This window comes from Homalodisca vitripennis, chromosome 2 (genome assembly GCF_021130785.1).
Source record: "Homalodisca vitripennis isolate AUS2020 chromosome 2, UT_GWSS_2.1, whole genome shotgun sequence".
Classification (NCBI taxonomy): Eukaryota; Metazoa; Arthropoda; class Insecta; order Hemiptera; family Cicadellidae; genus Homalodisca; species Homalodisca vitripennis.
In genome coordinates this window covers 207,693,610-207,711,788 of record NC_060208.1, presented here as the reverse complement: position 1 = coordinate 207,711,788, position 18,179 = coordinate 207,693,610, and the positions used below count along the sequence as shown (strand labels likewise).

Here is an 18,179-nt window from a genome sequence, read left to right as displayed (position 1 = left end):
TGTACAGTGAGAGAGACTTAACATCAGGTTAACATTTCCATCAAGGCTGTAATGGTATTCTTCTGACAAGCCACAAGTCAACTGCTTCATCAGGCGGAGGTGATGGCAATAGTGACATTAGGTGGCTCAGTTATACAGTTTCATTTACCAAACCTTGATAGTTTGTTTAGTGAGAGAGACTTAGCATCAGGTTAACATTTCCATCAAGGCTGTAATGGTATTCTCCTAACAAGCCACAAGTCAACTGCTTCATCAGGCGGAGGTGGTGGAAATAGTGACATTAGGTGGCTCAGTTATACAGTTTCATTTACCAAACCTTGATAGTTTGTTTAGTGAGAGAGACTTAGCATCAGGTTAACATTTCCATCAAGGCTGTAATGGTATTCTCCTGACAAGCCACAAGTCAACTGCTTCATCAGGCGGAGGTGGTGGCAATAGTGACATTAGGTGGCTCAGTTATACAGTTTCATCTAACAAACCTTGATAGTTTGTTTAATGAGAGAGACTTAGCATCAGGTTAACATTTCCATCAAGGCTGTAATGGTATTCTCCTGACAAGCCACAAGTCAACTGCTTCATCAGGCGGAGGTGGTGGCAATAGTGATATTAGGTGGCTCAGTTATACAATTTCATCTAACAAACCTTGATAGTTTGTTTAATGAGAGAGACTTAGCATCAGGTTAACATTTCCATCAAGGCTGTAATGGTATTCTTCTGACAAGCCACAAGTCAACTGCTTCATCAGGCGGAGGTGGTGGCAATAGTGACATTAGGTGGCTCAGTTACACAGTTTCATCTACCAAACCTTGATAGCTTGTACAGTGAGAGAGACTTAGCATCAGGTTAACATTTCCATCAAGGCTGTAATGGTATTCTTCTGACAAGCCACAAGTCAACTGCTTCATCAGGCGGAGGTGGTGGCAATAGTGATATTAGGTGGCTCAGTTATACAGTTTCATCTAACAAACCTTGATAGTTTGTTTAGTGAGAGAGACTTAGCATCAGGTTAACATTTCCATCAAGGCTGTAATGGTATTCTCCTAACAAGCCACAAGTCAACTGCTTCATCAGGCGGAGGTGGTGGAAATAGTGACATTAGGTGGCTCAGTTATACAGTTTCATTTACCAAACCTTGATAGTTTGTACAGTGAGAGAGACTTAGCATCAGGTTAACATTTCCATCAAGGCTGTAATGGTATTCTCCTGACAAGCCACAAGTCAACTGCTTCATCAGGCGGAGGTGGTGGCAATAGTGACATTAGGTGGCTCAGTTATACAGTTTCATCTAACAAACCTTGATAGTTTGTTTAATGAGAGAGACTTAGCATCAGGTTAACATTTCCATCAAGGCTGTAATGGTATTCTCCTGACAAGCCACAAGTCAACTGCTTCATCAGGCGGAGGTGGTGGCAATAGTGACATTAGGTGGCTCAGTTACACAGTTTCATCTACCAAACCTTGATAGCTTGTACAGTGAGAGAGACTTAGCATCAGGTTAACATTTCCATCAAGGCTGTAATGGTATTCTCCTGACAAGCCACAAGTCAACTGCTTCATCAGGCGGAGGTGGTGGCAATAGTGACATTAGGTGGCTCAGTTACACAGTTTCATCTACCAAACCTTGATAGCTTGTACAGTGAGAGAGACTTAGCATCAGGTTAACATTTCCATCAAGGCTGTAATGGTATTCTTCTGACAAGCCACACAAGTCAACTGCTTCATCAGGCGGAGGTGGTGGCAATAGTGACATTAGGTGGCTCAGTTATACAGTTTCATCTACCAAACCTTGACATTTTGTTTAGTAAGAGACTTAACATCAGGTTAACATTTCCATAAGGGAATTAAATTTGTTAATTTAATAACAAGATATATATTGCATTTGACGTTTAGTGCTTGCCGTGCAGTTGATCATCTTGATTTTAGCTCCATTAGAGCAATATAAAACCTCAAAGACGATAATGTCCTTATTTGTGGTCATTGAGTTTTAGGAAATTTCTCTTTTTTTGGGTATACTTAAAATGTGTTTAGTATTTGTATATTTTTATTAACTATTTAGAAAACACTTGAATGAAACTGATGAAAAGTGTAGACAAAAGAAAAAGTATTTGGTTGTATCCCTGAGACTTCATATAATGGTGCAACAAAATAATTAAACATACCATAGAAGTTTAACTAAAAAAAACTCTTTACTCATAACCTTTTAATGGATTCATAATTTAATTTAATTGGAAAATATTTTAAGTTGCATATTAAATCAATCTGCAATAAATTCCTTAGCAAATTAGAATCCTTTTTCTATTTTTAAAGTAAAAACAAAAAGTGTTAATGAAAAGGAACGAGTAGTATTACAGAATATTTTTGCTTTTAATCTGTACCAAAGGGTTTTGGTATGTTTTATATTACAATATTCCAACTACCTATATCATTTATAATTCACCTATACTGAAAGTATTTATGTAATGTGAATTATTAGTTAAATATTTTTATTAACGATATATAGTATTAATTTACTGTTAAATGTACAATTATTTCTTATTACTTTTTTATAATCATTCAGATTTTTAAAACAACTGTTCTTCCAAAGAACATTTATTTAAATGTTTAAAAATAAATAAATAAGCCTCCGATCTATTAAAAGTTTTTAATTTGTTTGATTCGTAATGCCAACATCAACTATTGTTCCCATAGATGAATTGCAGTGTTTAAATATTTAGTAAAAAATAGAATAGTTTTTAAACACGTTTTCAAAGTTTCATATCAAAGCAGTAAAACAATAACTGTTGAGGGTAAATAGTAATATTTACCGTAAATTATAGAATTTCAACCGTTACAACACAGAAGTGAACGTTACCAATTCCTACAGAGACACAGAGATCCACTTACCCACCAAAACCCAAACAACATCAAGGATCCTGCCACCAGGTGGCGGAAGCTATTGTCTGCTGGTTCTTTGTTTTCCAAGCGGTCATTGTAAACTTTTCATTTTTCCGCCATATTTCACGCAAAGTCCGCTAAGCCTGTTTTTGTTTCTCACTTTATAGCCAGCAGCTTTTGTCTCCATGAAGCCAAGCTATTAAACTCCCCTGGCTAGTTTAACATTAACACAAGCGTTTTCACACGTGAGGGTTAAGCAATTTAATGATGTATAGTTAATTATGTTTTAAAACTGTATATGACATAGTGGTAAAGCAATCCTAAAAGTTAAATTTGTTTCTGTCTACTCCACTGATACAATCATCATGTACGTAATATCTAACAACACATGATAAATTACCCTAGAAATCATGTTATTCTGTATGTATTCCACAACTGATTGATAATCATTTAACCCATGCACATGATATATTATCCTAAAAATTACATTTTCCTCTATGAGACCACAGATATAATTATCACTCAATTAATCGTATTAGATTAAATAAAAAAACTCCCAAAAAGATCAACCGAATCTATGATCTTTATCAAAAAACCATCTATAGCTATGAAAATCATGCCCCTATACATGTTTAATCTAAATCCTATCTTTGGAGTGTATATAACTATATACAGGGTGTTTGAAAAGTATGGGTACGGGTTAATATTTTAAAAACCATAGGAGATAACATCTATAAACTTTGCACAGTGTCATATGACAATGTAAATTATTTTTTCTTGCTATTACCATGACATGCCAACCATGGGGGGACGGCCCACAGAGGAAAACATGGAAATCTTAAATTGAAGCATGGGTCGAGTGATACCTCATTTGAAAGAGCTCACTTAGTAGAGTTGAATGCCGCAAACCGCATCTCAAAAGGTTTATCCAATCAGAAATGGCGGGTTGTTTTAGGTACACATTGTGAAGTACATTATGCACTGCCATTTCTGACTGGATCGTCGTATTCTGATGCGGTAGGTGGCGTTTCACTCTACTAACCAATGTGTTTTCACTAACTTTTTTCAATTAGCAAATTATGTCATAAATTTATAACACAATAAATAAAACTAAAAAACATCGGTATTTATTGTGTCTTATTTATTGTGTTATAAATTTATGACATAATTTGCTAATTGAAAAAAGTTAGTGAAAACACATTGGTTAGTAGAGTGAAACGCCACCTACCGCATCAGAATACGACGATCCAGTCAGAAATGGCAGTGCATAATGTACTTCACAATGTGTACCTAAAACAACCCGCCATTTCTGATTGGATAAACCTTTTGAGATGCGGTTTGCGGCATTCAACTCTACTAAGTGAGCTCTTTCAAATGAGGTATCACTCGACCCATGCTTCAATTTAAGATTTCCATGTTTTCCTCTGTGGGCCGTCCCCCCATGGTTGGCATGTCATGGTAATAGCAAGGAAAAATAGTTTACATAGCCATATGACACTGTGCAAAGTTTATAGATGTTATCTGCTATGGTTTTTAAAATATTAAGCCGTACCCATACTTTTCAAACACCCTGTATATTAGTTTCATTGTATTTATTTTACCACTCATTACTTTTTAATGTGTTTTATGTTTTATAAATTATTTTATTTTACAATAAGAATAGCTACATCTAGCTTTATTTAATTTTAATATAAATAAAATTATAATCTTCTGTACCTGTACTGTTAGAATTTAATGTTTCATGTGTGCATATATATCTATACACTGGATCACTGTTTTGTGTGATTAATTATTTATTGATGAATTATTAATTATGTTTATAAATTGTTTTTTTTTTAGGATAAGTATATTTTAAATTATATTGACAGTCACCTGTTCATTGCAGATCTTATCTGCGTGACAATAAAATTTCTGATTTGATTCATTGATAAAATTTTCAAAACAACACAAAAAAGTACATTTTTTCTTAAAGAATACTGTGAACATTCCTATCTGACTAATACAAATTTGAAGGCTATAGCACTAATAGCTATTTGGCTGTTGAATATCGTTCTCTTGAGCACGATCAACATTGTTGTCATTTGTGATGAACAAGACGCGTTAGCTACACCAAACGTTAACTTCAATGTGACCTTCACAAAAACGTTCGCGCTATTCGTACAGTGTAAATTTTTTAAATTGTTTCTTCTTGTTATGCCCTTTTCTGCATCTCAAGACACTATTCAAAAATCAGACAAATAGCTGCAGGTCTTTGTCAGAAAAGAATTGTAGTTTTCACAAGTGATATTCCTATCAGAATTACTTAACAGTTTTTAAAACCGTACACAGAGTAGGAAAGTCAGAATATCTTATACCACGTTCTCTGCTGAACATACAGCTAATACTCAAAATCTATGGATTGTTTACAATTCTGTTGCGTTTGTGTACTCACCAACAAGCGCCAGAATGACAGTGAGCAGAGGTGCCGCTGGGAACGTTATTGTCACATTGAACTCCAGCATCTGGAGCAGATCGACTGCAACATACGGGATCCTGTTACCTTGCCCTTTTCACAGGGCAATGAATAATTAAGTTCATCCTTCCCTGGACATTAATTATAAAAAGGTTGTAGATTGAATGAATATGGGCTGAATTTGCCACAATCTTATCAAAAATTTACTGTTATACACTAGATATTTTATTTCACACAGCCAGAGAATCCATGAAAATGTAACTTGGTGCAATGATCTGGTTTTAATCGAATTTTTATATAAAACAAAAAAACGTATTTTAGAAAGATAATTTTTGTGCAAGTGTGTTTGAAGCAAGTTTAACCCTTTTCAGCCAGACGAAAATTATGCGAAGCATACGGGCAGAGTCACTCGCCGAACGTATTTAAGTGTGTCTATAGTTTTTGTTGCTTATTGCCGATTTAATAATGAAGATAAATAATCTATTTAAAAGTCATTTACTTTTTTATTCAAAATAATGAGGTGTATTTAGACGTTTGTACCGTTTTTCTTCGTTGATCAAATTAACTGGTATCAAGGTGAAAACTTGTTGGGTTTGGTCAAATAAGTGGACCAAATGTGACAGGAGTAATATAAAAAGATCAAAAACTGTCTGTTCTCTTTGTCAAGAGGGCTGCCATCCAATGTGGTTGCCCAAAAATATTTACAAATTAGGCCAATCCAATTTTTTTATATACCTACTATTATTGTATATAAATAACACAGTTTTAGTAAAAATTTATGAATAATGTAAATAGATTTTTTACTCAGTATTAGTAACATTTTGTGAACAAACTTCATAGGTTCAATGATTGGAACTCATTTTATCATATTATAGAGTTTATCAAATAATCAGTCTCAAAAATTCTTGGTTATATTGTGAAGAATAATAAAATTATAACCAATATGCTTAATATAGACAGAACCTTATTAAGATATTAAAATTATTACGCTACTTTATTAATAGTTAGCTTAATATAAAATTACTTTTTTCATACTGCTTGTAAAACCAGCTCCAAAATACAATTTGTGAATGAACCAAACTATTAGTTAAAAAAAAATTAATTAGTTTTATCCTGCATAAACTTATTCGTATTATGTTAGAGATTAGACAAAAACCGTTGTAACGTAATAATTGCTATTGGTTTTTAGTGACAAAAATATATTTTCCACGAATAAATGATTGTTTGAATGAAAATCAATTTTACTATAGAGTACATAATAAAAAATCACTTGTGAATAGATACTGCAATATTTGTATCATGCATGAAAGCAAAAAGTACAGTTTAAATTCAGAAGTTTCAGGTATTTGTTAGGTCTGACACTGAACTAAGCCAATGGCTGCCTAACAAATTGTAGTATAAACTTAGAGTAACTCTTAGAATAATACAGGAATAATTTTAGTATAACAGTACTAAAGTATTATTTTCTACTTTTTGTTATATATTTAAGTAATTCAAAAAACTAATCAGCAGCTTAGAAGTGAAACTGAAGCACTCAAACTGGCAAGTTAAAAATTCCTCAGGGAAGTTGAATAAAAATTTGTCTAATGGATTTGAACCATTGTCCAAACAAATAAGTGACTACAATTCTCAATTTAGGAATGTCTTTAATTTTATAATTTTCATCATTTAAAATTCCTTCAGAAATTAAAAAAATAAATCTGATAAATATTACTCACCAATGAAGACAAATATCTGATGATGAGAATAACGCAGCAGCATTGATATTGACACTGTCTGAAAAATAAAATTACTTTATTTGGTTTGGAAAACAGTTTAAGAAAGTATATTATCTGTCAAAACCATAAACATGCTATCTCTCATTCAAATTTCAAACATTAAAACTATGAGTTTAACATAAAACCCAAAAAAGCTTAAACTTTTAATTCTTAAAACTCTTAATGGATATTTATTCTAAACTATTTTCAAATCAATAAGGCAAAATAATAAATAAAATCTGAATTTATGAAAAAATAAATATTGTTATTTTACCTGTATTTTAATGTAATAGCCAATTTCTGAACACAATATTCATAAGAAAGAAAGAAAGAAAAGGCCTGAACCGAATTCAGCAATTTTAGTGTTGTTTCTTTTACATGTAACCCTCATAGAAAAATTTCATATTTGTTATGTAAAAAAGAGGGAAATAGTTTGTATAAATAGTTTAATAGTTTATAGTTTAGACTATGATTTCATTAAGACATGAATAAAATTGCAAATTAATAGGGGCGGAGCTATGAAGTGATTGGCTGCAGCTTGGTCTTGGTTGGTTAAGCTTCCACTCCTTTCTACTCATCTATACAGAAAATTGCTCAGCAGTTTTTGTTCAGCATCTATTGACTGAAGTGGCTTCTCACAACGAGGCCAAAATATTATATTGAGAAAACTATTTTCAACTTGGTGTCAACCATAATAGGTGAGTTATGACACAGACTACATAAGCCAAAGAACTAAGGTTAACACGTTCATGACGCTGACTTTTTCCAGACTCTTTATTTGTTATCAAAGTTTTCAATAATAATGGTAAAAACCGTAACTGGGTTTTTTCCATTAAACGTCTAAGCACAACGAGAAAAGTATGTAGACTTCGCAATTTCGCACAAAAAAATTATTGAAATATGTTTTTTCAACTTTTCTCTGTGTACTCCAAGGGGTACCTAACAAAATTAACTTAACTTAAAAATTAAGCAATCGGGCGCCCGACGAGGTACACGATAGTCTGAGGTATTTATTTTAATTAAGCGAGAGATCGAATTTAACAAACCACGAAGACATACAACAATAAAAATGCAATAAGAAAATACATAATAACATGTAATATTTGTAAAATTGGTGTTATACCATTGAAATAAATAAACATGTACCCCATTGGGTGCACAACGTGCCTTATGAAAGCCTGGTGAGTACCCGATTGGGTACACGATACAGGTTGTGAAAGTTTGCGTGCATGTACCCAATGGGGTACTGTGGGTACATTGTACAGTGAATAATTATTTAAGTTTCAATGTTCATGGATTTATAAATATTACTAGGTACTTAAAAAAAATTTTAAGAACCCAAATCAGGTTAATTCTTATACTTGATTACTGATTAAGTAGTTTTTACATTACTGTATTGTAAAATAAATAAAATTTAAAACAAAAAATACATTGAGCGATAAATAGCTCATTTAAAATAAGGATTTTTTCACCGTTGGGCCTTTTTCCAGTGCAAGTTACTTTTCCCTGATTTAATAATATTTTTCCCCCTGGCTTTAAAACACGGGTAGATAATTCTTAAAATTAACACAATTGTAAGTCACAACTTCTTTATCCTCTTCATAAAACAGGTGCTCTCAAAATTTATTACGTCAAACTTTATTAAATTCCCATTGCCTTAATCTTCAGTCCATACTGAGTTATTAGGTTGATAACATCAACATGCTGAAGTTATTGCAAATTCTTGTAAAATTATTCAAATTATTCCTGTTCAAATTGTAATGATAAGGAAGTTAAAAATGTTGGCAAATTTTCATTATATTTTGCCAGATTAATTTCAAATATTACATTTACCTTAATCAGTACTGAAAATTGACAATAAAACCCATAATTTATATTAAATTAAATACATATATATATATATATATATATATATATATAAAATAATCATTTTCAGGGATATGTCGTGATTAAACAACTATGTTCATTCTTAATTGATTACACGATAAATTTTTAAGCTATAATGGTTTAAAACTATTTGGAAATTTGTATTGCCCTCTGCAGGAATTGAATGCAAGACTTGATGGTTAGAAAGCCACGTCCTTACCCCAACGCTATGGTGAAGGGCATGTTTATTTGACTTATGCATGTAACACAATAACAAATATGTGGCAAAGACACTATTCACAGTCTACTATTAAACATATTGTTATTGACAAAAATCTAAGCTGGGATAACCATATCATGCACATTTCAAAAACATTTCCTCTGACTATATGCCTTACAAAGAATGTCTTTTCGTTGTAATTTGGAGACACTAAAAATAATTTACTTTTCTCTAGTGCGCTCTCATATTCCATATGGAATATCTGTGTATGGGGAAACCACCAAGGATATTGTTCTCAAACTCCAAAAAAGAAATAATGAAAAAATTGAAAACAAATAATAGTGTTATAAAGACCTTTTAAATGAGCTCAAAATGTTTACAGTATATTGATCATATTTATATAAAAGTATAAAATATGTAAAAAAATAACAGCCCTTCCATGTCAAGAGTGAGCCATAAGTACAGTACAAGTTGTAGTATTACACTGGACAAACATAGACTGCAGTTTTATGAGAAAAACACTAATTATATGGGAAACACTTTTTAACTAAAATACCGTTAACGATAACTGCAGAGAAACAAAAGCAATATTTTTTTTTAACTGACGTCATACTTAATTTCTTTATCTTTATATTCATTGCACAAGTTTTATAATTCTGGGTTAAGCTGATTTTTTTTACACAACTGCAACATTTCAATTTGAGTTTTTGTGTTTATGTATTTATTTGGATTGTTTTGTGTGTTAATTTAAATTATTGTTGCTAACTTATTGGTGCGATCAAGTGGTCGAAGATGTGACCCGGTGTGGAGGGTCTGTGGATCTGGCGGAAGACAGGGTGGCGTGGAAGAGGCTCATAGACGAGGCAAAGAATCGACTGAGATTTGTTACGCCCCGGCAGTAAGTAAGTAAGTAACTTATTGTTGATTATTGAAATATATTATTATTGTTATTGTTTTAGTTCCATGTTTAAAAATGTTTCTTTTTAATTATTTATATTATTGTTAACTTTGTCTGTATTTTTAAAACTAATCTGTGTTACGGCTAAAGCTGCAATTATTGGGGCATTCGTAATTAAATTGACTATAGGATTACAGTATTTTATCACATTATACCCTCTTAGTTTGTAAGTATATTAGTTAAGTAATTTTCATGACTCTATTCAATGTATACAAAATGTATATTCAATAAATAAAGAGATTTTAAATTCAATTCAATTAAATTTCTTTCTAATTTTTTGAAATAGTTTGCCACCATTATGACAATAGTCTTCTGACTTTTTAAATTTTATACATGCTACCAGAGGAGTTATTTAATGTTTAATTTAGCAAAGGTTTTTGAATCTGTCACAAAAATGGCTATGTAATTTTGAAGAATTGACAGTAAAATAATTAATAAACGTAAAACTGTTTACTATTACAAATTTTACTATACAAACATATATAATTCTTTTTGGATTTCAATGTTAATTGTGTATGATGTCCAATATGTAGCACAAATATTTTGAAAAACATTTGGAAGAAACACTGACACCAAAAAAATTTACACCTTACAGTTTATCTAAGCAATAATTATAGGTATAAAGGCACGAGCATCCGTTAGCTGTTTTTTGTCTCATTATAAACAACAGCCTGTCTTGTTTATAAATTAAAATACTGTTAAAACATAAGTGATAAATTGTGATTTGATTCAATATGACTTTATTAGTCATTAAGCAACATAATAAGTTACAATAGACTTCGTCAAACTATTGGGCAGTAATACTTAAAAAATTAACAATTTTAGAATTGGAGACTTATTTTAAAATTAACAGGAATGTTGCAAAAGACATAAGAACTTACAAAACTAATAACTGGTATAAATAGAGAGTGGTTGTATAAAATTATTTAAGAAATAAGAAAGCATTGTAGGGTAAAATATATAAAAAACACAGACTGAACAAGAAACACAAATAAGATATATAATTAAAACCCAATGAAAAATGTAACAATATAAATATTTAAAATATGTAAGTCAGGTGGTTAAAACATAAAATCTTCAAACTATAAAACAAAAGTTCAAACTTAAAACTTGACTAGAAAAAATTATAAACTTAAGGAACTAATATCACAGGCCAAATATTCATTCACAGAGTAAAATGCCTTTTCTTTAAGCCATTTGCTTACAACTCGTTTAAACCTGTTTATATTTACAATCCATCCTCCTTTGGGTAATTTATTAAATAGTTTTATTTTCATATAGATATGACTACCTTTTGTTTTTTCAAGCCTGGTCCTTGGCAGCTCTAACATGTACTTTTTCTAGTTTTATAAGTATGTATGGTTTCTCCAACTATAGTTTTGCAGATTTGCTTTCACATCCAGTAAACAATAATATGTATACAAACAGGGCAACGTCATGATATTTAAGTCCCTAAAGCTTGCAGGCAAGATTCCCTTTCATTAAGATTTTTTATAATTGTTATTGCTTTTTTTTGCCAGATACTTTTTTTGCCAGAAAACCTACCACATGTTATAAAATGCAAAATAGTTACAGACAAAACAGATCTGGCAGTATATATTATGATGAAATAAATTTAGTTCAAAATATTAATTGTCTTATCTAAATTTATTTCTATACATTAATTTATATTAAATGGATAAAATTTGCAATTAAATACATTCTATTTCCATTCCTAGTTAATGCTCTTACAAAATATATATGTATAATATAATGTATATGTATTATGTATTATAAAGCCATAAGAATAATGTTAAATTTAAAACATGACGACTCTGCAAAACAGCATTTTTTTTAAATTCCAAATTTTAACAATTTACAATTTATATATTTTAGAAAGTATTCTGTATGATAAACAACAACAGAATTGTTTCAAATTACATGATAAGCCACATCCATACAATACAAGGAATAAAAATTATACAGTATTGCCTAGACACAAACTAGAATTTTTTAAGAAAAAGACCACGTACTCAGGAGTAAAGTTTTTAAAACATTTCCCTAAAAGCATTACTGAAATACAAGATAAAAATAGATTTAGAAAAGTTTTGAAGGCCTATATTGTTGGTAAGGCTTTGTACTCCTTACAGGAACTTTGCTGTCAGTAATATTTTAGTATTTTATCTTAATGTATTTTTTAGAGTTTTACAATTTTAATAATTAGTTATCTATTTCAATCAATTAACACTATTCAATATACAGAATGTGCAAACATGAATAAAGATTGTTGTCTATGTTGTATTACAATCATATCATATGTGTTTATTACAGAGAATTAATTGATAGTAAATAAACCATTGGAGCGATTAAAAACAGAAATTCTAACTTCTGTTTCCTTTCAACGTTGAAAAGTACTTGAAACCATTTTTCACATCTGAATGTACAAGGTGGGTCACCATTGTGACGCAATCAACTTATTTCTGATCTGAAATTGAACCATGTGCGGATTCCCACACCTCGGTAAATCATTTCGGAAAAGAGAGAAAATCCAATACATCGTACAGCCGAGACGGATTAGTTGTCAGAGGTTATGCGGTGCAAATTTCACGGGATGCCATCATTCATGGTGTAACGTGATGCAAGTGTATAATGATTGCGGGGAGAAGCACCCCCCTGAGGTCATCGGACACCACCACCCCCACTCCCCCTCCCCCTCCCCCCACACAGCCACCACCCTCTATCAATTACACAGCCCCAATCATTAACCCTATTCATTTTATGGCCACTTCTTCGCTATTTGCTCGGCCCGGCCCGGATCACATGTCACCGAATCACTGCGCTTATAAACAACCTTATAATTACTTGGACAAATTGTTGGCCCTACTGATTGCCCCGATAATTACACTGCAGACGCCATTAGTCTGATTTATAGACTGTTTGCCCCGGCTTGATTTCAGATGAATTATCTCCTAACCACTGCTAACTTGGTTTCTTGCCGACTGCAGTCCAAGTGTACGTTGCAACAAACAAACATTTGTTTTCATGTCAAGACTTGTTAGTAGCAATAGTTTTGATTTTTAACTAGGTTATAGAAATAACTCTGATTTTAATTTAAGCAAGTTTTAATTCCTCTCTTAAAATTGCTTCAGGGAGAAAGTTTAGTTGAAATTGAATTGTAGTATGAGTTTTAAACCAAAATTAAATCAATCATTTCATTGTAATCTGTCAAAAGAAAAAAAACCTTATATTCAATATGACAGAAATGAATTTAATTGGCATGTTCAATTAATTTTCAATGTAAACAAAACAATTATTTAAAAACATAAATAAGAGATGAATTATTAAACTTAAAAGAAACTGAAAGTAATACTTTAAATATATTTATCTGTGTCAAATTCATGTACCTGTTTTATCCTTAACACCATGCATTGTCAGTTTCAGTATATTCCATCAATAATAATAACAGAATTATTAGTCTACTGATTAGTTGTGAACTCAAATTAACATATTTTTGCAGTTTGATTCACTCACTGGTGACTCGTATTACACTTAGTTTATTAGTTGAGAAACCTACAGGATTTCACAAAAACCTGCTCTATTTTTCGAAAGTTTGAAGTGATAAGAAGTATAATTTTCGAATCATTACAAGGAAGAGTATTATTGGATATGAATAACTCACGCACAGGTGACAACTTTGCTACACATAACACCTTTTCCTTACCCAGTTAATTCACTGTGCTGTATGAGTAAAACATGAATAAGACATATGCAGTTGTTTTCCTTGTCTGTGTCGATTTCAGCTGTTGTCATTGTCTGCCATGTTATTAAATCGGCAACCTTACAGTTACACTATAAATATTTAGGTTTTTCTTGATTTGGAGCTTATTCAATAATTAAATATTTGTCTAATTGAATATAAAACAGTAACTCATGGCAGTTAAAAAGTAAACCAAGGGGAATAACCAGCTAGTTCTGCCAAACTCACCTAGAGTGCTCAAACACTGACCTACACTAAGCTACCACGCACCAAAGCCTATCATCATCGCAATACAAAAAAGAGTACCAAATTCAAGTACATGTTAAAAAAAAATTATTTCATTAATAATAGGTATTACATCAAATTTTAAAAATAAATAACGACTACGCTACAAAAAATTGATATTAAATCAATCTAAATTATTATATAAATATATCTCAATCTAGTTCTTGTAAGGCAATGGTCTATTTAATTTTCCCTTCTCATATGATTCACAATTGGCAATACTGTCTTAACACACCGTCCAAGTAAACTATACTAAAACTAGTGTGCACTAAAATGACTTACAGGTGCTCCTCAGGTTAAAATTGTACATAACTTGACTAATGTCCCTACTTTGAAAACTCAGATGCATAACTCTAGATTGTACATTATTTTTACAACATATTTGTAGAGTACTTTTAATTCTGAATTATATGTGAAGGGAAAATTTAATCGTAAGTTACAGACATAAGGTCACATATTCCAGCATAACATGACTATTCTTTGTTTTAACACACATTACTATGTAGATCAGGAATTTATGAAATTAAATGCAACGACTGTGATAAATTGTACATTGGCCAAACTAAAAGGAACATTAAGACACGATTCAAAGAACACTTTGCACATATAAAATATGGAAGAAATGAAAAATCTGCTGTGGCGAATCACTGTATTGAATCTGGACACACAAAATAAAATATTATATTGGAAAATGTTGTATTCCTTTACATTAGTGATACTACAATAAACACATTACTATACTCGGAGAAGCACATATAAAAACAATCCTATATTTATATTACTAAACTCTACAGAGCATCTTCAAGTTTCAGAACTTCATACAAAGTCATATTTTAAAATATGTAATAATTTAACTGTTCTATTGATTCTAAACTTCTAAACACTTGTAAGAAAAATCAACATTTTTTCAAAAAAAAGTCAGGAGCAGCTATAAATATCTGAGTAAAATCATAATGTCAATTTCCAATTTCTATACTGCTTTCAAAGAAGCTTATTTTTATATAGGATTGTGATAACTTAGTAAAGAATTATTAATTGGCATATTATATTGGTAAAATCTAATCCATAAGGCATGTTTAAAAAATAATGATTAAAAAATATACTGTTTATAAAATGTAGAGGATTTTAAACTTCAGATGTTCTTTTAATTTAATGCATCTACTGATCATTATTCCATTACAACTGCACAGTTTCGTTAAAATGACAAAATAATTTTTATAAATCGGTTATTAATGGAAGTATCTTATAAGTAACAAGACTTAGATATTTAATTTCTATTGCAGAACTGGAAAGTGAATTGCAAATTAGTTACTGGTACTTTAATAATGTCATTAGATTTGCATTGTAATCATACCCAAGAGATTTTTCAGAATTCAACAAATTTAGAAATGGTACCAAAAGCGAATTCAATTGACACTAGACCCTATATGATTTTGTGAGTAACTTTGAGCACCAAGATCATGAGAATCAAGAAGGCATAAAAACTGTGATAGACAAGTATACTGAAAAAGTCCGACTCCGAGATGGAGAATTTGCTTGAATAATGAAACGAACCACAGACGGATCCGACCATTGAGAAGGAAGCTCACAATTAGGGAAGATTGTGGACCTCAGGCGGCAGATGACTGAGATGTTATTTACAGACAATGTGGCCAATTGCGGCGGGGTGCTTGTAATCATGTCATCATCTGTCTCAGTGTCCGCCACCCCACCTGACCCGCCACTCTATGGTAATCATCTCGTATTCACCGTCTGTCTCACGTGTTTGCACACCACCGGGCTCAAATACAGGTTAATTAGCTCATGGGAGTGAGTGGCCATCTCCCCTTCACTGTTCCTTTGAGTGTTCTCTAAATGAATTTCAGTTAATCGCTTGCATACTCTCATTTTTTCCTAAATACGATGGGTATCTTGGAAGTCACAGATGTTACAACCATATGTTATAATAATCTATACAAAAATATTATTGAAAAAAGTTTGAAACAGATGCACAACTCACATACCCTATATAACAGAAGCTCACAATACAAAATGAATTTCAGTTAATCGCGTACTCTCATTTTTCCCTAAATACGATGGGTATCTTGGAAGTTACAGATGTTACAATACTATGTTACAATCATCTCTGATTTAAATTATCCATACAAAAATATTATTGAAAAAACGTTGGTAACATATAAACAATTCACATACCCTATATACCTCACAATATAATACCTCATTACTATTTATTTCATATTTATTGGTATTTCACAAAAAGTTCAATGAGGGATTACAAATTTCATTGAAAACTTGTAATAATAATAAATCTTCAATCCCTCAAAACATACTCATATATACATAACAAAAAACATTATTACATATAAATAAATAAAATGTCATTATCAATTTGAGCATTACCTATTTATTTCATTATTTTGGAATTTTTCAAAAAATACAATCATAGATAAAAAAATGTATGATAAATAATAATAAATCACCATCCCCCCAAAACGCATATACATGACAAAAAGCATTTTTTTACTTATAAATAAATAAAATGCCTTTATCAATTTAAGCAGTTATCTATTTACTTCATATTTATTGGTATTTCACAAAAAAATAAAATGAGATACACAAATTTGTTGACAAATAGTAATAATAATAAATTGTGCATTCCCTCAAAATATATACATTCATGACAAAAAGCATATGATTGCATTTAAATAATTAAATTCCAGTTATAAATTCAAGCATTTATACAACAAAAGCTGTATACAGTAAAAAAAACACCCAATTCACAAAAGTTCATTGCAACTTTGCAGGCCTATATTTACACATCATAACTTGAACAATTAAACATAAGTAAATAAGAATTTTACTGTCACTAAGCTTCACATTCAAACAATAGACAACATTTTGTCTATATCCACTTGAACTTCGCTTGAAATCTTGACAGCTTGAAATCCGTTATATTAAGTTAATTAATGACAAGACAACGTCAGCATACAATAAAATCCAGAAAAAATCTTTAAAAAATGTTTTAAACAGCAAAATAATTTAGACCATTTATTGTAACTATGTATAGCAATAGATCAATAAATAACTTAATCCTATGTAACAAACATCCTATGAAATATCACCTAAACAGTTCTTTGGTTTCAAAGAATTTCTGAATAGAATAAAATAGTAAATCAACCAAAAGCCCATACAACTTATTCTTGATTAAACCTATCGTAGTTTGGCTATTTCTGAAGGAAGATTGTTGGAATATTTTCACACCTAGTACCATATAACTTGTATGACATTTTGACATTCTACAAGACATTCTACAAAAAGGTGAATCAATACAGTTATTGTTCATTGTATTATAGTTGAGGATATCCTGTCGTAATTGATGGGTGGACAAATTACACTGTAAATAGTCGCAGGTAAAAAGTATAATGATTTATGACTGTTAAAAATTGTTATTTTTTTAAAGAGGTTTACAATAATCTAATTTGTGAGAATCTATGACTACTATAAAATGCATCTATCATAAACTAGGTAATTTGTTTTTATGTTTTATCTATTTATTTCATATTTATTGGTATTTCACAAACATTACAATCATAGATACAAATTTTATTGATCAAATAGTAATAATAATAAATCTCCATCCCCCCAAAACACATATACATGACAAAAAGCATATTATTACATATAAATAAATAAAATGCCTTTATCAATTCAAGCAGTTATGCAACAAAATCCTGAATACAGCAAATAAACACCCCATTCAGAAAGGGGCATTGCATCTTCACAGGTCTACATTTACACATCACAACATAAACAGTTAAACATAATTGAACAATGTAATTTTTTATGTTGCATGATTTTAAATACAAAGATGAAGCAATTCAGGAGAATCAATGTTATTTGTCTGATGATGGAATGTTATTTCCAAAATATGTAGCTAGTGATAACACGTCAACGGATGTTTTCGAGTTTGACAATGATAAGGACTCATAATTTACTGTTAATAGCTTAAGATTATATATAATTGTACAATT

General features: G+C 30.9%; 1 protein-coding gene across 6 annotated transcripts in view; it reads right to left on the bottom strand.

Annotated features, from left to right (window-relative positions):
• The window catches only part of LOC124355343 (membralin), a 170,608-nt gene that overhangs the window by 105,954 nt on the left and 46,475 nt on the right, over window positions 1-18,179 (bottom strand). For all 6 annotated transcript variants that reach the window (XM_046806443.1, XM_046806445.1, XM_046806441.1 and 3 more), the window contains 2 exons: window positions 7,045-7,102; window positions 5,306-5,389 (listed from right to left, as the gene is read on the bottom strand). In XM_046806443.1, the coding sequence (XP_046662399.1) occupies window positions 5,306-5,389; window positions 7,045-7,102 (142 nt within the window). The remainder of the gene's footprint in view (window positions 1-5,305; window positions 5,390-7,044; window positions 7,103-18,179) is intronic.